This window comes from Dama dama, chromosome 23, assembly GCF_033118175.1.
Source record: "Dama dama isolate Ldn47 chromosome 23, ASM3311817v1, whole genome shotgun sequence".
Taxonomy (NCBI): Eukaryota; Metazoa; Chordata; class Mammalia; order Artiodactyla; family Cervidae; genus Dama; species Dama dama.
Window position 1 is genome coordinate 29,274,102 of NC_083703.1, and position 23,225 is coordinate 29,297,326.

Genomic DNA, 23,225 nt, shown 5'->3' on the forward strand with positions numbered 1-23,225 from the left:
AGAAGGCATATTCCCAGCAGATCTATAAAAGCTGTAAGGAAAAGTTTTGGCAGATACCCCAGGAATAAATATGAGGGAAAGGTCTGAACCCTTCTTTATGATGAGAGATATTTATTTGCCTCAAAAATCCTCAATTATGAATTTCTTACAGAAAAGATGTCCTAAGAGAACATGGGAAATAGAGCCACCTGGCAGATTTCAGGATAAATATGTGATCTCTGGAAAGCGTCTCAGGGAATGAAATGTGATTTTTTTTAATGTGAAAAGTTCATGCCTGGAAAGCTTTTCATTAGGGTCAGAAATTTTAAAAATAAAATAGTTCATGTTAAAGAGTATTGAAGTGGGAGCACTTTGAAAATAAACACCTTTTGGTGGCAGCTAAGAGTCTTTGGGACTCAGGGGAAAAAAAAAGTACTCAGTGGCACTTTTACCAAAGGGTGAAGAGTACAAAGATAATTCAAAAGAAAAATAGGGGGAGGAGGAGAAAGAATTGAGCAAGTTATTTAAAAAATTAACAGCATCTCAAAAGAAACCTGGAGTAGCAATACTCATATCAGACAAAATAAACTTTAAAAAATAAAACACTGTTATAAGAGACAAGGAAGGACACTACATAATGATCAAGGGATCAATCCAAGAAGAAGACATAACGATTGTAAATATCTGTACACTCAACATGGGAGCACCCCAATATATAAGGCAAATGCTAACAGCCATAAAAGGGGAAATCTACAGTAATCCAATAATAATGGGGGACTTTAACACTCCATTTACACCAAAGAAGAGATCAACCAGACAGAAAATAAGGAAACACAAGCCTTAAATGACACATTAGACCAGACAGACTCAACTGATATCTATAGGATATTCCGTCCAAAAACCAGTAGGATACACTTTCTTTTCAAGTGTGCATGGGACACTCTCCAGCATAGATCACATCTTGGTTCACAAATCAAGCCTTGGTAAATTTAAGAAAACTGAAAACATATCAAGCATCTTTTCCGATTACAGCCCTATGAGATTAGAAATCAATTACAGGAAAAACTGTAAAAACCCAGAAACACATGGAAGCTAAACAATATGCTACTAAATAACCAAGAGATCACTCTAGAAGTCAGAGAAGAAATAAAAAATACCTGGAAACAAATGACAATGAAAACACAACAACCCCAAATCTATGGGATGCAGCAAAAGTAGTTCTAAAAGTAAAGTTTACAGCAATACAATCCTACCTCAAAAAACAAGAAAAATATTAAATAAACAACCTAACTTTACACCTAAAGCAACTAGTGAAAGAAGAACCCCTCTTCCGCCAAAAACCAAAACTAAACCCAAAGTTAGCAGAAGGAAAGAAGTGATAAAGATCAGAGCAGAAATAAATGAAATAGAAATGAAGAAAACAATAGCAAAGATCAATAAAACTGAATGCTGGCTCTTTGAGAAGATAAACAAAATTGATAAACCTTTAGCCAGACTCATCAAGATAAAAAGGGACAGGACTCAAGACAATTAAATTAGAAATGAAAAAAGAGAAGCCACAACACACAAGACAGCAGAGAAATACAAAGGATTCTAAGAGAAGATTCCACTACAAACAACTGTATGCCAATAAAATGGACACTCTGGAAGAAATGAACAAATTCTTAAAGAAGTACAGCCTTCCAAGACTGAGCCAGGAAGAAACAGAAAATATGGACAGACCAATCACAAGTAATGAAATTGAAACTAATTAAAAATCTTCCAACAAAAGTCCAGTACCAGATAGCTTCACAGGCGAATTCTATCAAACATTTAGAGAAGAGTTAGCACCTATGCTTCTCAAACTCTTCCAAAAAACTGCAGGGGGAGAAACACTCCCAAGATCATTCTATGAAGCCACCATCACCAGATACCAAAACCAGACAAAGATATCACAAAAAAAGAATATTACAAGCCAATATCACTGACGAACATAGATGCAAAAATCCTCAATAAAACACTAGCAAACTGAATTCAAGAATACATTTAAAGCACTACACACCATGATCAAGTGGGATTTGTCCCAGGGATGCAAGGATTCTTCAATATCTGCAAATTAATCAGCGTGATACATCACATTAACAAACTAAAGAATAAAAACCACATGATCATTTCAATAGATGCAGAAAAAACTTTCGACAAAATTCAACACTTAATTTATGATAAAAATTCTCCAGAAATGAGCATTGGGGTAAGCTACCTCAATGTAATAAAGGCCATATATGACAAACCCACAGCAAACATTATTCTCACTGGTGAAAAACTGAAAGCATTTCCTCTAAGATCAGAAACAAGACAAGAGTGTCCACTCTCACCACTGTTACTCAACATAGTCTTCAGAGTCCTAGCTATAGTAACCAGAGAAGAAAAAGAAATCACAGGAATCCAAATTAGAAAAGTAAAACTGTCACTGTTTGTAGATGACCTAATACTACACATAGAAAATCCTAAAGATGCCACCAGAAAACTACTAGAGCTCATCAATAAATTCAGTAAAGTCACAGGATACAAAATTAAAACAGAAGGGTGAAATTTAATTCTAAGCTTTACCAAATCCCAAAACCTACATATAACTTAATCATTCTTCCTTTCCTCTAGTTTCAATGGAAGAGGTGTTACAACTTTTATCTAAAGGCAATGCGTACATGTGCTCTGATATTTATTTTTTTCTTTTGCAATGATTTGTTTTCTAGATCATACTTTATTTCCCTCTCTTGAATTCTTCTTTTCACTAGTTAGACATTCTCGAGTTTTCTATTTTAAGAATGAATCTTCCTGATTCACTCTTGCTTTCCGTTTCAATTAGCTCAATACCACTCTCCATTCTTCACAGCCAAACTCTGCCTTCAAATATTTCTTCACCTCCCATTGACAATTCAGTCCTGCACTCCCTCCTCCAAAACTCCTTTGGCCAAGGTTGCGCTATTGCTCACCTCTTAAAAACCCACCCACCTCCTTTGGATAGCCTAAAAATTTCACTCCTTGTTATTATTTCTAGGAATGTTACTTGAGATCTCAAAAATAAATATGACTAGGAAAAAACAAAAAAAAATAATACAGACATCTCCTGCATTTCTATATACTAACAACAAAAGATCAAAAACAGAAATTAAGTAAATAATCCCATTATCACTGCATTGAAAAGGGTAAAATACCTAGGAAAAAACCTACGTAAGTACTGGTGTATGGCAGAAACCAACACAATATTGTAAAGCACTTATCTTTTGAATAAAAAAATAAACTTACCTAAGAAGGCAAAATATCTGTATGCAGAAAACCATGATATACAGATGAGAGAAATCAAAGATGACACAAACAGATGGAGAGGTATACCATGTTCTTGGATTGGAAGAATCAATATTGTGAAAATGACTATACTACCCAAAGCAATCTATAGATTCAACCCAATCCCTATCAAATTACCAATGTCATTTTTCAGAGAACTTGAACAGAAAATGTTAGAATTTGTACAGAAACACAGCAGACCCTGAATAGCCAAAGCAATCTTAAGAAAGAAAAAATGGAGCTGAAGGGAATCAGGCTTCTTGACTTCAGTCTGTAATAGAAGTAATCAAGACAGTATGGTAACTGGCACAAAAGCAGAAATATAGACCAATGGAACAGGATAGAAGGCCCAGAGTAAGTTCATACACCTATGGTCACCTAATCTATGACACAGGAGGCAAGAATATACAATGGAGAAAAGACAGCTTCTTATTCAATGAGTGGTGCTGGGAAAACTGTACAGTTACATGCAAAAGAATGAAATGAGAATACACCCTAACACCATACACAAAAATAAACTAAAAATGGATTAAAGGCCTAAATGTAAGGCCAGACCCTACAAAACTCTTAGAGGAAAACACAGGCAGAACATTCTTTGACATAAATCATAGCAGGATCTTTCTTGACCCACCTCCTAGAGTAATGAAAATAAAAACAAAAATTAACAAATGGGACCTAGTTAAACTTAAAAGCTTTTGCATAGCAAAGGAAACCATAAACAACATAAAAAGATAACACTCAGAATGGGAGAAAATGTTTGCAAACAAGGCGATGAACAAAGGAGTAATCTCCCAAATATGCAAACAGCTCATGCAGCTCAATAGAAAAAAAAGAAAAAAAATTTTAAAATGGGCAGAGGACCTAAATAGACACTTCTCTGAAGACGACAAACAGATGGTCAATAAACACACGAAAAGATGCTCAATATCACTAATTATTAGAGAAGTACAAATCAAAACTATAATGGGGTTTCACCTGACACCCATCAAATGGGCTTCCCTGGTGGTTCAGATGGTGAAGAGTCTGCCTGCAGTGCGGGAGACCTGGATCCGATCCCTGGGTTGGGAAGATCCCCTGGTGAAGGAAATGGCAACCCACTCTAGTATTCTTGCCTGGAAAATCCCATGGATGGAGGAGCCTTGCAGGTACAGTCCATGGGGTTGCAAAGAGTTGGACACGACTGAACGAACATGTCCATCCAAAGAACACACACGTGTACATACATAATCTGAGCTAAAAACCAAATTCAGGAAAGTTGTAAGATACAAGTTCAACATAAAAAAAAAATTACACCCATCAGAATGGTTATCATTATAAAAGTCTACAAACAATAAATGCTGGAGAGAGTGTGGAGGAGAGGGATCCTTCGCACTGATGGTGGGAATATAAATTGATACAGCCACTATGGAGGTTCCTTAAAAAACTAAAAAACAAACTACCATATAATCCAGCAATCCCACTCCTGGGCATATACCTAGAGAAAACCATAATTTAAAAAGACACATGTACCCCAATATTCACTGCAGTCCTATTAGCACTGTTTACAACAGCCAGGACATGGAAGAAATCTAAATGTCCATCAAAAGAGGAATGGATAAGGAAGATGTGGTACATATATAAGTGGAATATTACTCAGCCATAAAAAGGAACAAAATTGGGTCATTTATAGAGACGTGGATGGACCCAAAGACTCATATAGAGTGAAGTCAGAAAGAGAAAAACAAATATATATTAATTCATATACGTGGAGTCTAGAAAAATAATACAAATGATCTTATTTGCAAAACAGAAATAGAGACAAAGATGTAGAGAACAAAGGTATGGACACTCAGCAGGGAAAAGAGGGGTGGGATGAAAGGGGAGATTGGGGTCAATCAATCAGTACCACTACTGATACCAGGTATAAGATGGATAACTAATGAGAACCTACTGTATGACTCACGGAATCTACTCAGTGCTCTCTGGTGATGTAAATGGGAAGAAAATTCCAAAAAATGAGGATATATGTACATGTATAGCTGACTCACTTTGTTGTTCAGGAAAAACTAATACAACACTGTAAAGCAGCTATATTTCAATAAAAATTAATGAAAAATTAGCAGCATCTGGTAAAGCACCCAGTTGAAACTACTGTTATGAGTTAACTTATATGGTTTCTCTTTCTTATATTGTGAAATATGAGGGCTTATCCTTCTGTCTCCAAAACTCTGATTCAATGGCAATATTGAGAAGGCTGGTCTCAATAAATGGGAAGAGTGCAAAAAGCCTATGGGTGGGGACAGTGATTTCTTTATCACTGTTTAAAAATTCCATCAGTTTCAAAGTTATTCACTTAGGCTATAGATGATCATTCTGTCCTGGTTTTCTTTAGTAGGCAAATATTCCTTTACACAGGAGGGCATACATATATCAGTATAAATGGCTTTATTTGTGTATGTGTTTTTTTTAACCCCCTGATGAGAGAGCAGAAAAGGACAACCATGCTGTCTTCTCAGTATTTTGACTCAGGCCTGTCCTGCACAAGCCACGGCCAGAAACATCTATTCCACACAGATTTCACAGCCCTCACCAGTTACACAGTCCTGTATAAACACACTCTGGCAGAAGGTGAGCCCTCTGGCAGTCCTGCAGGCTGACCCCGTCTGCAGGGCACTGAGCCCAGGAATCTGGGCATCATTAGACTTAAGAGGACAACAGAACTTGAAAAAGCTGAAGAGAAATACAGGGAAGAGATAGACTGTGAGCTGAAGAGAAAGGATGGAGATGGGACTTTCCTGTAGGTCCAGTGGTTAAGATGCTGAACTTCTAAGGCAGGAGGCCTGGGTTCAATCCCTACTTGGGGAACTAGGATCTCACATGCCATGTAGCAAAAAATTGTTATCAAGTAATTGCAAAACATAAAGGAAATACATTTGAACTATAGGAATAAAATCTACATTAAAAAACAAAAAAGATGACAAAAAGAAGAAAAGTGAAGTCACTCAGTCATGTCTGACTCTTTGTGACCCCATGGACTGTAGCCTACCAGGCTCCTCTGTCCATGGGATTTTCCAGGCAAGATTACTGGAGTGGGTTGCCATTTCCTTCTCCAGGGGATCTTCCCGACCCAGGGATCAAACCCAGGTCTCCCGCATTATAGGCAGACGCTTTACTGCCTGAGCCACCAGGGAAGTCATTTAAAAAAAAAGATGACAAAAAGAAGAAAAAAGCCCCCAAATATTGCGTGATTGACACCAACTACGGGGCTGTGTATTCTGAGCTGAACACAGCCCCGAACCATAAAGCTGGCAGGCGCCTATCAGATCAGTCCTCTGGAAGGAGAAATGGCAGATAGCTGGCACCCTCATTGTTACACTAGTTATTAATAAACTTCCCAACAATGGCAGGAAGTGTGGCATTCAGAGAAGGTGAACGTGTGAAGAGTTGAGTCATGGACATGGATGGGTCCCAGACAGAGCAGGCCCTACACTCAGTACAACATGTTTTTCCCCAGAGCGGAAAAGGTCAGAGTTCAGCGATCCCAGCAGACTGCAAGGCTTTGTGCTATTTCTTTTTTATTTTATTTTTTAAACCAAAGATCCATCACAACATTCTTTGCAATCCTGCTCTTCACAATGAAGATGACTCAACTGCCATCTCATTAATCCCACAACCCGATTCCTATTTATAGACACAACATGTCGTTCTGTTTTGGAGAGAGTGGGTGGCTTCTGCCCCTGTATTTCCATTCAAAAAGACAACATGTCTCATTGTTCTATTTCTTTAAGAAAGGATGCACAATGACTTTTTTTGTTTGTTTGTTTGGGGGGAGGGATGGTTAATGCAACAATCCACATGGGGAAGCAGAACACAGTGTCTCTCCTAAGAGAGTCTATGCCATTTTCTTTAAATTGGCTAAAAGCAAAAACACATCTCCCTGAGCCCCTACCTTCCCACTGAAACCAGAACTGTCCTGGGATGGCAAATTCCAGAAGCAATGCTAGGACAATCCTCCACTCTCTCTCGCTTTCAGAGGATCTTGGGAAAGGTCATGTGTGTTCAACATGCAGTTCTTGCGTCTTTTATTTTGTCATTCCATTTTTTCTCCCTTTCCCATCATTTTTGAGATTTTAAGAAAAAGATGGTGAAGGACAGGGAAGCCTGGCATGCTGCAGTCCATGGGGTCGCAAAGAGTCAGATAGGACTGAGTGACTGAGCAACTAGGTAGAGTGACTACAATGTCCCCTGCTCAACCCACCTCCCCCATAGTGGTCAGGCAGCAGGCTGGCTGGGTACCCAGAGGTGCAGAGCTAGTGAGGAGACCACCATGGGGGCAGTGGGTGGGGCTCTACTGGCCTGGAATGGGGGCTGTGCCTTGAGCTGTCTCCATATTCCCTCTTCTGGGGACCCTGGGAAGGCCAGGCCATCTATCAGAAGATGTGCTCTGAGACAAGGGTCCTCACATCTTTCAAAGCCTGCCCATCAGCACCCCTTTACAAATGGATTCAGGATTGGTTCCCTAACCTTCCTAGAATCTGAATCTCATACAGTGCAATGTGAGGAAGTAAGAGCTTGACCCATTTTGATCCAACAGAGCTCAGAAGGCTCAATACCTCTAAGGGTCTCTACTCAGATCTCCCACGGGACAGCCCCGGGTGTCACCCCTGAAAATCTCAGGGGTCCTGGCCCCGGGCCTTAGTAAATCATTTCAACTCTGCAGACTGTTTCTTTTTGAAATGTTAGCCCCTGAATGGGCCATTAGTAAGAGTGGACTTCTGACTTCTTTAACGATATCCATAACATTTCTTCTTTTCTTTAGCATCTGAGACCTCAGATTTCTTTAAAATGACTGAAGTCCAGTACTTGGTAATGATGTGACCTTGTTAAATAGGAAAATTGCCTTCAGAGTTACTAGACGTTGACAATATTTTATCTCTGTTTTACATCAATACATGGCATGCAAACTCTTTAAGGAGAGAGGCTATAACTTTTAAAATGCTGTGCATAGTTCCTAGCCAAGTTTGGGAGCTGGAAAAAAATATTTATACTGTAAAATATCACAGTGTGGTTATACGGCTCAGTTACAACACTATTTGGAGACAGACAAGGGTGGAAGGATGAATCAAAGAGAATGAAGATGGATGGTATTTGCAGGAGGGGCCTGATCTGAAAAGTAACCTCTGAAGGTCTGATACCATCATGATAGTCTGATGGAAAATGTTGGTGGTAGGTTTATGAGAGATCCTGACAAGGACCAAGACACCATACACTCTGGGAACACAGAAGGTTCTTAAAATGCAGCATACACAGCATTCTTACTAGTATCCTTCAAAATTTAATTTCAATAATCGTGTATCATTGACATCAGTCTTGGTGAAGATTTCTTTAAATTTGACACCAAGAGCAGAGGCGACAAAAGTAAAAATAAATGAATGGGACTCAGGACTTCCCTGGTGTTCCAGTGCCTAAGGTGTCTCACTACCAATGCAGGGGGCCTGGGTTCAGTCCCTGGTCAGGGAACTAGATCCCACATTCCATAACTAAAGATCCCACAAACTGCCACGAAGATCAGAACTTCTGAGTGTGGCAACTAAGACCCAGCACAGCCAAATAAATAAATACTAAAAAAAAAAAAAAACAAATGGGACTACATCAAACTAAGAAGCTTCTGCACAACAAAGGAAACCATCAACAAAGAGAAAACACAACCTACTGAATGGGAGAAAATGTTGGCAAATCATATATCCAAGAAAGGACTAATATTCAAAATATGTAAAAAAAATTCACACAACTCAATAACAACAACAAAAAAATCCAATTAAAAAATGGGCAGAGAATCTGAAGAGACATTTTCCAAAGAAGACATACATATGACCAATATCATTAATAAGAAGATATCCAGAATCATTAATCTTCAGGGAAACGCAAATCAAAACCACAGTGGGAAATCACCTGGGATCTGTGAGAATGGCTGTCATCAAAAAGAACACCTGTTGGTGACGATGTGGAGAAAGAGAAAGGGAACTCTCCTTACACTGCTGGTGGGAATGTGAGTTGGTGCAGCCACCGCGTAACAGTACAGAAGTTCCTCAGAAAACTAATAATAGAACTTCCACATGACCCAGCAATTTCACTTCTGGGTATTTATCTGAAGAAATGGAACACTAACTGGAAAAGATATCTCCACCCCCATGTTCACTACAGCACTATTCACAAGAGCCAAGATATGGGAACAACCTGTGTCCACCAGTAGATGAATGGGCGAAGAAATTGTGACTTTATAACACACCACACACACACAACATAATGCTATTCAGTCATAACAAAAAAATTAAACCTTGTCATTTGCAACAATAAAAATGGACCCCGAAGGCATTATGCTAAGTGAAATAAACTGGAAAAAGGCAAATACTATTTGATTCCACTGATACATAGAATCTAAACACAAACAAATAAAACCCATAACCTCCCCTGAGCTCATAGATAAAAAGAAGAGATTGGCGGTCGTCAGAGGCAGGGGGTGACTGTGGGGGAAATAGGTGAAGGGGGTCAAAAGGTACAAATTTCCAGTCATCAAATACATGAGTCATGGGGAAAGAATGTAAAAAATTTTTAAAAATCATGTATGGAGAAACTATTGGGTGTCAGGCACTGAGCTAAAAAAAAAAAAGATTTTCGAGTGATGATTAGTTTTTCAAAACGTTTTTCAGGACTATTAGACACCATCTTTTTTTTTTTTTTTTTAAGTGAGGCACTAGGTGGGCTTCCCAGGTCAGTGATAGAGAATCCATCTGCCATAGGAGGCTTGGGTTTGATCCCTGGGGTAGGAAGATCCCCTGGAGGGGGAAATGGCAACCCACTCTAGTTCTCACTGGGAAAATCCCATGAACAGAGGAGCCTGGTGGATTATAGTTCATGGGGTCGAAAAGAGTCAGACATGCACGCAAATACAAAATACAGGTGAAGGAAATGAAAATAACTGATCAAATAGGACACTGGGTTATTTGTATCCTATTTCCTGAATGAGAGGTAGATCATAGTTCTGGCAAGTATGATAAAAGAGTGTTTAAATCAGGTCCATCCAGAAAGACTGACGCTGTCTCATTTATGCAAGCCCATCACTAAAATTCAGGCCTCTCAATGTGCAGTTGAGAAGGATTCACTACGGCAGTGGTCCCCTACCTTTTTGGCACCAAAGACCGGTTCCATGGCCTTGGGGCAGGGGTGAGGGGGCTGGGAGTATTCAAGTACATTACATTTATTGTGCACTTTATTTCTAATCTAATGCTGCCACTGATCTGAGGGAGGTACTGGTCTGTGGCTCAGAGGTTGGGCACCCCAAGTCTAGAGGATGAAAAGCACAGGTGGAGAGCCAGCCTATATTTTCACCTGGGGGATGGGCAACCATCCCTTCCAGGTGGGACCACAAGGCCTCAGGAGAAGGCATCTTTTTCTCCTGCATATGGAAAGTCAGAGGCACAGCAACCACACACCTGGAGGCCCTAATCGCCCGATGTACAGGTCCTAGAAGCTCCCTGCGTTGGTGATGGAATACTTCCTGTGCACGGTCTCTCCCTCCACTGACCCATGGCCTTTCCTAAGTTAGGAGGGAAACCTCCCCACAGAGCCTCCGCCTCCGCATTTAAGGCCAGTTCTTCAAGATCTAACTCGCAGGGCTGGGTCGAGTGCCACGCGCTTCCGGGCCTGGTCACAGGCACGACTCACACCTCCCCGCCTTCTCCTCCACCCAGCCTTCCTCTTGCTTAGCTAAGCAGCAGAGGGCAGGCGGAGAAAAGCCAGAGGGCCTCAGTCCTGCCAATGAAGCCGCTGCAGAAGCGGTGCTGTCAGGGGACCCCGGTTGCTTCCATCAACTTCCAAACAGCTTTGCCTGGGGTCTCCATCACTAAGTTAGAACAGCTCTAATATCCTGGGATAAAGATATTAGGTGTGGGAGTGGATTCAGCAGTTGATTCATCTCCTAGCCCATGGGATTGATTAATGTAAAGCTGATGGCGATGACAGAGAGGAATTGCTTCCTAGTATTAAAACTGCTTGGATCTCATCTCTGATGGTTGAGTAATGTCGTTCCATGTTAGAAATTTTGGGGCTCCTGCTCACCCGTTCCTCTGTACCTGCTGTTAGCTTTGCATCCCTGGAGGCTGCCAGAGACGAAGGGCCCCTGCAGATGGACCAGGACATAGGTGTAAAAGTGGGGAGAGGAGGGACTTCCCTGGGGGTCAAGTAGTTCAGAAGCCTTGCAATGCAGGGGACGTGGGCTCAATTCCTGGTTGGGGAGCTAAGATCCCACATACCAAGGAGCAACCAAGCCCACACGCCCCAATTACTGAAGCCTGCTTGCTGCAGAGAAAGATCTTGCATGGTACAATGAAGATCCCATATGCCACAACTAAGATTCAACACAGCCAAATAAATAGTTGAAAAAAAAATACTAGTTAGGTTCATTTGGTAAAAGTGGGGAGACCTAGGGTCCTTGATCTTGAGCTGTACACCTACCTCAGGCTTTTCTCTCTTTTTCAACAAGAAGAGAGACTCTCAAAGCAAGGTCCCCAGACCAGCGGCATCAACAGCACCAGGGAACTTGTCGGAACTTGCTAGAAAGGCAAATTTCTGGTTTCACCCCAGTCTCTTAGATCAGACACTCCAGGGTTAGTACACAGCTATCTGAGTTTGAAGGAACCTCCCAAGGGGTTCTGATATACCTGAGCTGGAAGAATCTATTCTCCTCCTGGATATAACATGCCATGTGAAGGAAGAACGTGGATTTCCGAGTGGATGTGAAACCACAGCAGGGATGTGGCCCTAGCTGAGGCTGGAGGAAGAGTCAGCCTCATCGGGGCTAGATTAGGAGGATGGTGGACAGATGAATCCAGGCTCAAATCTGAGACTCTGGGCTCCCAGGTGGCTCCGTGATAAAGAACCTGCCTGCCAGTGCAGGAGACACCGGAGATGTGGGTTCGATCCCTGGGTCAGGAAGATTCCCTGGAGGAGGAAATGGTAAACCACTCCAGTATTCTTGCCTGGAGAATCTCATGGGCAGAGGAGCTGGGCGGGTTACAATCCATGGGGTCACAAAGAGTCTGACATGACTTCGCAACCGAGCACACACATAGGGGAGTGTCTCAGGGACAATTACACTGCTGGCCCTGCCCTCCCTCCTTCAGCAGGGAATCAGGAGTGGCTGAAATTCCAGGCAGGGGTCTTGGATTTTGGAAGGGATTCTCTTTGCTACAGCATTGTCCATGGTCTTCACTGGAACCCTGTAAGCCTCAGAAATAATGATTACTCAGACCATTGTATTGATGAAAACCTTTTAAGGATCCAAGACAGGGAGGGGTTGACAGTGATCCTTAATGGTGACCTAGCAGAGGCAGAGCCAGCTGCGTGGGGCCTGACACTTATATAATTTTGGTGGCTAAATGTATTACCTTCACAGATTTTATAAAACCCATGGCCACATGAACACCTGGCCATGGGTCCCTCAGGACCTTACAAAGGCCTGTCCATCCTCACCCTTGCCCTTCAGGTCTGAATGTGTTCCGGTTCTGACTGGACTCCACCAGCCCAGAAATTAACTAGACAGATTTCAGCTTTTCTCCCTACTCCTGTCTTTTTCCTTTTTTAAGTTTCTTTTTTATTTTTAATTGGAGGATAACTGCTTTACCATGCTGTGTTGGTTTTTGCCATACAACAGTGCAAATCAGTCATAACTGTATATATATCCCCTCCATCTTTATCTTCCTCCCACACCCCCCCATCCCAGCCCTCTAGGTCATCATGGGACTGATGAATCTTTTCCCTTTTTTATTTCACTTTGTTATTGTCTGCTGCCACCAGCTGTATAGAAATGACTCTGGAAGATAAGGCAGGGCCCAGGGCAAAGCCTTCTTGTTTCACCCTCTGGCTCAGAGGTAAGGAAGAAGACACTGGCCCCAAGAATAATCCGGCCATGACCACGTGGCCTGGGGGGTGACCTGCATTATTATACTTCTGTAACATTTTCAGGAAATTTTTGCCTCCTCCTCTTCAGATTCCTTGCCCAACTCAAACAGCTCCCCTTCCTGTCACTTCAGCAAAGGCGTCCCTTCTCCTGAATCTAGCCAGACCTGAAACCTCGGGGCATTTCTGCCCCTCCCAACGTCGTACAAACGATTGCCCAGGGCCCTGCAGAGACAGACGGCATCAGACCTGCTGATCCTCTCTTTCCAAAGGCGTCAGACAGCAAGACTCTCCTTTCCAAACGATCAAAGAGTTTTCTGTACTTTTGAAAGCCTCAAGAAGTTCCCCTGGGAACACAGTGCAGGTCACTCAGCACCATGACTCGGACCTTCAGCCCTTTCTTAGGTAATTCTCCTTGAGTGGCACCCAAGGGATCCCACCTTCTGCACCTGGAGCAGACACTCCTCTGGCTGGCCATCAGCCTCAAGAAGGCCCTGGACGCTGCTCTAAGACCCTTGTGTGTCCTCCCCACACTGTGTGCTTCTTCTGCGCCACACCCCGCCCCCCCCCCACCCCCCCCCCCCACCAACACACACACCTTTGGCCATTTTTCTCTGATCCCTGCTGGACTATAAACCTTGCTCTAGACGCCAGAACCAGCTCCCGCCGAGCCTGCTATATGGTCCCGACCGCCCCCCTCACCCACCCTCGGAGCGTTCCCCCCCAATCCAGGGCTTGCAGCCCTGCTGTAGGGGGACCTCTTTTGGGGTCTGCTCACCTGAGGACAGGAGGCTGCCACTGCTGCCACTGATGATCTTGCCTTTGCTGCCCATGTTGGCCAGCTTAGATGTCTTCAGCGTCCCCGTCTCAGTTAGGTCAATGGCAATTTCGCTCAGGCTGCGGGCAGCATGGATCTTCGACTAGAAAGACCACCGGGTTGGAGAGGTTAGGTGGAGGACACTCCCCTCCTGGCGAGGACACGCCGACCACAGCGATCGCTTGTCATGCTGAGATCTAGCAAACGGCCTCATGGCCCGAACTGCGGCATTTTTCTGTGTGTGTCCCGGGGCCCATTGCTCATCCTCTGAAACTTTCCCTCAGGAGCAGATAAGACTCCAGAGGTGACTCACTAGGAATTTTCTAAACCTGTCATCCCCCAGGCTGTGTATACAAGGCTTACAGAGTGTGGATTTGGAGTCAGATAGACCTTGGTGGGGGGGGATCCCGATTTGGGGAATGACTTTAGGCTCATGGAGCCTCATTATTCCCAGGATGAAACAGGGAAAACACCACCTACTGCTCAAGGTTGTGTGAGGGTCAAAGGAAGTCAGACAAGAGAAAGGTGTCCCTCCCTTCTCCTCCCCCTTCTTTTCCCATCCCCATACCACCTCCTACATAGCTGTCAATAAACAGCAGTGATTATACAGGATTTTGTGCTTAAAGAAGGAGGAAAAAACAATTGTCAGCTTGGTGAATGATTTAAGAGATGTCTGAAGTAAGTTTAGGACGTTTCAGTAAGTTCTAAAGTGGTTCAAACTCTTAAAGTGTTAGCCATGGAGTTACGAAAACTCAGAGGACTGGGAAGTGACCACGCTACCAGCCTGTAAGTGTGGTGCGCAAGCACAGTGTGTAAGCATGGTGTGTAAGGGCTTCTGGAACAAATGTTCGTTGGGATGTTTGGTTCCCATTAAGGGGCAGCTGGCACGGTGCCCTGCTTCCATTCTGATACCTAAATGTATGAGCCCAAGTCTTCAGATTATGGCTAAGACTCCACTGACTCCACAAATTAACTGGCCCACTCTGGCAAACAGCAGAGCGGACCAGAAGAGATCAGAAGAGAACCCTGTGTTCACAATTGCATTCCTAAAAGTAACTGCTGCAGTGAAGCTTTCTGCTCTAGTTCCCAGCTCTGGAGGTGGAGATGGGTTTGTGTGACCCCTGACAATTTCTGAGCATGTTGTTTATTTTCCCTTCATCACCAGGAAATCAGTTCATGATAATGCTTCAGGCAGGGGCTTCTGCTGTACTGTGGACTTCCAGAAAACAGCTATCAATGCTAGTGTAACCTGTACACGTGGCCATCTTTCTGTGGTCATTGGTGATATGCCAGGGATGCACAGATAGAACTGGGCAAGGCTCCCCACTGAGGTTTTCAGTTATTTGATGTGTGTTCACTCCTGGCTGGTGTGAGGCCCAGTCTGTCCCGACACAGGAGAAACCATGGAATGTGGGCAGACCACTGCCCGGCTCCCTTCACATCCTGTGCCCACAGTGGTCTCCAGCAGGGTTTGTCTGAACCCTGAGACCCTGACCTTCCTCTGGCCTCCGTGTTGATGCCAAAATTGGTGAAAGACAACGACTTTCGACTGCCAAGTACTTTCCTCACCTGAATTAGATGAGAGCCTGAGAGGCAGAGGAAATGCTGAGATTTTTTGCTTTTTTTGTTTATCAGGTCTGACTTGTCTTCTTCCTCACACTCTTCTATCTCACTGATCCTTTTTTTTTTCCTGTGATGCGGCTTGTGGCATCTTAGTTGTCCAACCATGGGTTGGATCAGTGCCCCCTGTCCCGAGTCCTGACCACTGGACCGCCAGGAACTGGTCCCTCCTTAACTATTGTCTCCTCTCCAGCCTCAACTTCTGTCCCTACATTCAGAACCAGGCTGCCTTCCTGGAGTGAAGGCTTCCTTGCTTGTGAAATAATCCCAGCTGCCAGTCCCTGGCAGGGTTTTCTGGTTTGTAGCAGAAAGCAGGAAGACCTCCGTTTCGTTTTGACACAGAATATCAATCACATGCACCTGGCTAAGTTTTATCCTCTGAGCAAAGCAGAGAAAGCACAATCCATCACTTCCTTTCTTTCAACAGTATTCTCTTACCAAGGCCCACGCGTCACCAAGAGGAGCCCACGCATGCAGTTATGCAAGAATAACTCATGAAGTCACAGCCCAATTCACCCTGGTGAAGGATTCAGGCTCTGGAGTCAGAAAGACCTGGACTGGAATCTTGGCTCTTTCCAGCAAATCACAGATGGACCTTGATTTCCAACCTCTCTGATCCTGAGATCCCTGTTTGTAAAATGAAGCTCTTAAAACCCACATCACAGAGGTGTGATGTCAAGACTAAATTAGATAATAGACATCAAGGTCATTGGAATTGGAATAAGCTATAAATCAGGTCCTGGGAGGAATTTGCTAGGTGAGGTTCAATGAATGACTCCACTGAATATTTCAGGGGATCGCATCAATCTCGTGGGAAACCCGTCTCCCCTCGACCCCATCCCAGCCACACTAACCTCGGAGACAGGAAACAAACTAGGAAAAAGGGACAACAGGTGTGCTTTTGAGGGAGATTAGATTCTCAGAAGATTTAGGAAATTACTGACTTCTGTCTAGAATGGAAATATCACAATGCCTGCTTAGATCAGGAAGAGAGAGAGCACCAAGAGGAGACAACTTGATGGGGAGACTCCCTCCTTGTAAAGTCAGGTCTTTGGGTCAAAGAACCTCCAAAGCTCTAGACGTTTTGCTTGGAGGGTCTTGCTGTACTAATTATTACTACAGGCATTCTGTGAGCAAGGTTTAATCAGCCTCTACCATGCTTTCACTTGGACAGAATAAAGAATAGCAGACTGGATCAAGTGGGGAAAAAAGATTCAGGAGGAAAGATGTTAGGTCTGGGGGCCAACTCAACAAGTCCTCAATCTGAATTCAGAGGAACAGTGACTAATATTCACTCTAAACAATTTAAGTTTTCAAATATTTTCCTCTGAACTCTATTAGAGATTCCTTGGGTACATAGGTTGGCAGGATCCAGCTGATGACATTTCTGATCTTTGGGGTCAGCAGATGTAATTTACCAAATGTCACTGGTGACTGTACAGCCCCTCATCCTGAAGGAGCCACCAGAAAAGAACCAGTATGGCCTCTTTCTGCTCTGCCTTTAGTGATGGAGGCTGTGTTTGTTTGTGTGTGTGTGTGTGTGTGTGTGTGAGAGAGAGAGAGAGAGAGAGAGAGAGAGAGAGAGAGAAAGAGACAAGGAGAGATTTTAAGTGATTTACACCAGAACCCTGAAAGAAGAAAATAACCAAGAGCCAGTGTATGAACACAAGACTTCTCGGTTACCTACCCCTGCTGACTCCAACCACCAGACCACACTTGTTTCTGGGGTTGAAAAGAATCCCTTGGGAGGCTTGGGCTTTGCTGAAGCACTTCAGAGAAAGGAATGGTTGGCATGGCCCACTACAGTAGAGTGTGAAGCAATGGCTAGCATGCCAGCCAACACTGGCTGCTCAGAAATACTTGGAAACACTTCATCCCAGGCCTGCCAACCATCACTCACCCGGAACCATCCTGCCCACTGGAGATGGGTCACATTGCTATTGTCTAAAGAACATTCCAGAAGTGAAAGGTGTTGTAACACAATTCCTGAGGCAAATTTTATCATCTCTGGTTTGGGGGTACTTTTAAAGAGTTTAAACTTTACACAGGAGTCAGCCAGGGAACAGTATGTTCAATTAGAATGATAGTAATGAAAGACAGCTCACATCTCCTAAAGCAATCACAAATACTGTGTCACTGGACCAGTCAATGATTTTGGTCAGGGGTTTCTTTGCTGTTATTTAACTGAGGAAAGCAAGAAGGAGTGAGGAAAGGCTTGTCCAGGGTCACAGAATGAGAAGGCAGAATCCTTGGACTTCTCTATGGGGCAACCTGTTCCTCACCTGATACCGCAGGCAGAGGAACTGGTTCCAAAAGGAAATGCATGGGCTCTGGAGCACCTGTGAATATTCAGAGCTTTTCTGGAGAAAATTCTCCTGCTCCTAGGAATAGGTGTATTTCCTTCAGTCCTCCAGGGGTTGCTGAGGTGAAAGTTCTCTATGGCTATAAGTGTTTGGTTTGGTCTCTTAAAAGACACTTCTTGTTAACAGGTAATCCTTGATAGTTACTTTTAATTAATTATTTTTGGCTGCACTGAGTCTTCATTGCTGTGCTTGAGTGTTCTCTAGTTGTGCCTGGGCTTCTCACTGCAGTGGCTTTTCTTGCTCTGGAGCATGGGCTCTAGGGTCTCTGGGCTCAGTAGTTGTGGCACACAGGCTTAACTGCTCTGCAACATGTGGGATATTCCTGGATCAGGGATCAAATCCATGTTCCCTGCACTGGCAGGTGGATTCTTAACCACTGGTTCACCAGGGAAGTCCCTGATGGTTACTTTTAAAGGTTTACTTGCTGTATCAGTGGGTTGACCTGTAAGCCTGCTCCATAAAGCCTCCCCAACTGCAGGTGAGACAACCTCCAATAGGGCTGTAGAACCCTAAGGATGAGCTTCCTGAGTTACCCCAAAGATGTTCTAATGCAAAAAGCCAGCACAAGGAGGAGGAGTTCAAACAGCTAAGGTACCATCCTTAGGGTGAAGCATGCTTTTTCTTTTCTGCATTCAACATTGTGGCATCAGTGTGTGTGGGGTCCTCGAAAGAGGAATTGGTAGTGGGGTTCAGGAGGGTTGTCAAACTCTCTTACCTCTCATCATGCATTGCCGAACAGTACAGAGGAGAGAATCAAGGTTCTAAGGTTTCGACCTCCAACTCTTACCACTGGAGGGCAAATCGCTGACACCCACCCACTGTCTCAATACAAAGCATGAGTCAAAACACTTTGGCCCTGTTTCTTTGGATCTAATCGGGCCTCAAATTCCTGTGCCAAAGCCCGTCATCACCAGGAGAGCTGTAGAACACTCTCATTATTCCTGGCAACAAAAATATTCCATCCTGTGCCCACTCATCCCAGAAAATGACCAAAGCGGGGGTCAGGAAGAAGACCTAGGAGAGGAGAAAATGTGTTACAGAGGAGAAACTGACTCCCACATGGGAAAGGCCGTGATTTGAAGCTGAATGATGACTTTAGGGTTTGCTTGCTTTCTTCCCGTCCTATTGTCCTACTATCTTTCTCTTACCTCCCACTCAACATCTCTCCTTCCAATCTTCTCCCCAAGCCAGGGAAAAGCCATCTCCAACCAGAAGGAAAATAACACAAAAGAAGAAGCCACAAGAATCCTAAAGGGCATCAATCCAATAAGTCTTGGACCCAGTAAGCCCAGAGTCCTGCCACCTCCTCCCCTTTCAGGACTCACGGGATGGGACAAAACCTCCCATGGGTGATGGTATGGCTAGGCAAGGGGCCAAGGTCCATTCCCCACCCTTCCCGAGCCACCAGAATCCTGAGAAAGATACAGAGCCCATCTTGATATGGCTCTTCACCTGAGGGGTAATGAACGGGAGAGGCTTGTGTGGGGAAGGTGAGGGGAGCCCAGAAGCCGAGGCAGGAGGAAGAAGGGGCAGAATGTTGACAGAAGCCCTGTGTGAACTGGGGAGATGTCGTTTTCCCACCCAACAGAAAATGCACCCCTCCCCCACCCCATGTATGTGAACTTGGGCTGGAGTAAACCTCCCTTGGAGGATGACTGTTTATTAAGGCCTGAGGCTCTGGGTCTACCTGAAGGAAACAGAGTTGTTGCTTTAAAAAAAATTTTTTTTTTTTTAATGTTTCCAGTTTTGCATTTTTAAGAAATGGAGTTGGCAGTTGGAAAAGCCTGGAGGGTTTTCACAAGCAATTATCCTTAACAGTTAGGTGGTGTCTATTAGTTGAGACTAGTTGCTTTTTTTTTTTTCCTCAAAAGGAAAACAACATGCCAGTGTTTACACACCAAAAAGGGCTTGACCGCTTACCTCTGGGAGAGGCTCTAGGGGTTTGAAAGCAGAATTCCTACCTGGCTGTGTCAAATGGCTTAAGTGGCTCTGACTGCTCTTGACCACGTCGCTGAGAAAGAATTATTCTCTTAAAGAGTTGATCTCATTCCTGCCTCTGATAGCCCTAAAAGGCCAGTCTGTACCTGTGCCCATCTCAGAGCAAGGGAAGCAGGGCCTCTCCCAGCCATCCAATGCCCAATCCTCAAACTACAAGACCCAGAAAAGGGTCCTGCCCTCAGGAGAGCTCGAGGCCCAGTGGAAGGTCTGGTCTCGGCAGAGGCCCTCCCCACCCCAGGAGAAGGCCTTACCTTGCTCTGCTTTCTGTCCAGATAGAACTGGTGCTGGCTAATGGCCATAGCCCAGATGGACTTGATCAGCGCTGGACACGCGTACCACGTGTGCACCGCGATGCCGCTGTGTCCAAACGTCCTTCTTGTCACTGAAGCCCTGGGAGAGCAAGAACCAGAAGGGTCAACCAACTGCGCTGGCCACGAAGGACTCCAGTCCTCAGTCCACAGCTTTTACCAAGAGCCCACTGGGTCCAACGGCTCTGGCATAAAGGTAACCGAAGGGCCCTGTGTGCACACACGTGCAGCTGGCTGATAAAGGCCAGCTTTTCATTTTATTAAATAGAAAAGGATTCTATTTAAGGTATAGAATATGATGATTTGATCTTCATATACGCAGTGATCACTGCAGTCAAGCTAAAGAACATCTCATCTCCTCCAATATTACCATCATGTGTGCTTGTGTGTGTTTATGGTCAGAGCACCTGAAATCTGTTCTTAGCCAGTTTCCAGTATATTATTAACTATAGTCACCATACTGTACATTCTGCCTCTAGGCTAATTCTTCCACAATTACCCCTTTGTACCTTCTGACCAGCATCTCTCCATTTCCCCTGCCTCCTTGTTCCGCCCTACCCCTAGTGATGGCCATTCTGTTCTCTGCTTCTGCGTATCGACTCTATTTTAGTTTCCATCCATAAACGAGACCACGTAGTTCTGTTCTCTGCGTCTGCCTTATTTCACTTCATAATGTCCTCCAGGTCCATCCACGTTATTGCAAGCAGCAGGGTCTCCTTTTTTTTTTTTTTTTTAAGGTTGAATGATACTCTGTTGTGCATACACACCACAATTTCTTCATCCATCAGTAGACACTTAGGTTGCTGCCATATCTTGGCTATTGTGAATCCTGCTAATATTTTGATTTACTGGCTCCTTAGGGGTCAAAATTTGGCTAAGCCTCTGCCTTGTCTGAAATAAGATGGGTCATTCGAGGTCATAGGACGGTCTTTTCTGATCTTCAGCTCCCGGCACTGGGCCAAGACAAACTTTGGAGACAGGAAAAGCCTTTGACAATGCCCTTTATTAACCAGGCAACACTGCCTGCGGTGAAGGATGAGTAAATTTTCTTCTAATCACCACATCATCTAAGGCAATCAGGACTCCTTACATTATTCTCAGGTAATCTTCCTTGAAAGAGCTGGTTTCAATATCAAATATATTCAGAGGGCAGGTGGGGTATAAAAATTATCAGGATAGGGAAGGCAGAAAGAAATGGGCCCGTCCAATCTCTCCCCTGCTACCCAAACCACTTCCACATACACACGGATGTAGGAAATGTGGAGGATGTTGGACAGTGCAGAGAGAGGCAATCAGACTTTAAATGGAAGGTGGGAGAGACTGGTCCTAATGTAATTCATCACATTAATGGAATCATGGGGGAAAAAGTTATACAATCGTGTTCTTAGTAAAGTATATTTTATAGGATGGGTACACGATTTTGCAAGTGAAATCTCAGAATGTGTGTGTGCATACTCGCATGTGTGCATGTGAGGGGGCAGGGGGTGAAGCTTGGGGTATCTTATGTGCACATCAGAAGAACAATATGTGTTCCAGATTTAGCTGTCGCATTTCTAGAACCTTGGGGGTGATCAGGACTTGTGAATAATCACATTATTTTCATGGCCAGTTTTTTTCCTTGAAGGAAATTAGAAGCTGCTCCAATCATCTTCTCTTAGGGTCTCAAGATTTAACAGCAGGTCTTCTACAGACCCACTTTTAAGGAGGAATTCCAAACTGGTGGTTAGTTAAGACTATAGATTCTAAGCAGAACATTATTCTTTTGGTTAAAACCAAAGTTAAAATGCCAGCTCACAGAAGAACACACAGTTGAAAATAACAGAAAAAGAGCCGGCGAGAGAGTGAGAAGGGAACCCCCATGGTCTCTGAAACTGTGATGAGAACACTCAATCTGGCTTCCACAGCAATGGCTGATCCTGGGAGAAAATACGTTTCTTTCCCCCCCTCCTAGAAAAGGTGAATTAGAAAGGAAAAGTCATTTGAAATGTGCTTCAGTGGCAGCAGTGAGAGCAGAGCGAGGCAAGATGTATTTTTCAGGTAAGGTGGAGGGGTAGGAGGAGGGAGGGGGCTGGCTGGCCTGGGAGTTCCCAGCAGCACCTGAATCAGATGTTCCCAGAGCATTTCTCACGCTCCATTATAAGTTGGTCTCTTCTCTACAGGGTTCCCTTCAGGCTCTTCCCATCCCACCGACTCTTCTGTTTGGCCAAAACCTTAGAAATGGAATGTCTGCCAAGCCCAGTGAACCGCAGACACAATGTTGGGTATTGTGTCAGGATGCATCTCCAGGAGAGAAAATCTTGAAGCATCTTCTGTGGCGGCCGAGCCAACCCCCTGTACTTGCCATGTCCCGGGACATTGGTCTTCAGGACACGATTCTGCCCCGGCTCTTGCCATCCTGGCTTCCTTCCTGGGTTGGGGGAGGGGCTGACTACTGAACCATCCCAACAAAGTACAGACTATTAGATGACTCTTCCGTGTTCAAATAAACAAGGCAACAGCAACAGGATGACACGTGTAACTGGAGGAGCGCCAGGAGGCCTGTAGAAGAGCGCTTACTGAAGCGCCAGGCGGAAGTCAGGGTTGGAGCTTTGGCTACACCACTCAGCTTAGCAGCTAATCTAGAATGGTCCCCTTTGCCTACTCTGGTGCACCTTTAAAGCTATCGTCAACCTGGGTTTCCACCTCTGACATCAAGGAAGCCACATCTCTGGCCCCTCCTTGCCTCCCCTTTCCTCTCTCTGCAGGTCTCTAGGCTGACAGAGAACTACACTCCTTGAGGGGATGTGGTCACTGCTCACATTCAGCGCTTGGGCTGCCTCGGGCTCCTCTACCTCCCTCTTCTCTCTGAAACCCACCTGACTGGCATCTTTATCCCCCAGA

General features: G+C 44.2%; 1 protein-coding gene across 6 annotated transcripts in view; it reads right to left on the reverse strand.

Annotated features, from left to right (window-relative positions):
• The window catches only part of FRMD4A (FERM domain containing 4A), a 666,577-nt gene that overhangs the window by 43,905 nt on the left and 599,447 nt on the right, over positions 1-23,225 (reverse strand). For all 6 annotated transcript variants that reach the window (XM_061126256.1, XM_061126255.1, XM_061126254.1 and 3 more), the window contains exons 13-14: positions 20,289-20,427; positions 14,018-14,159 (exon numbers count right to left, since the gene is read on the reverse strand). In XM_061126256.1, coding sequence (XP_060982239.1) covers positions 14,018-14,159; positions 20,289-20,427 — 281 coding nt within the window. The remainder of the gene's footprint in view (positions 1-14,017; positions 14,160-20,288; positions 20,428-23,225) is intronic.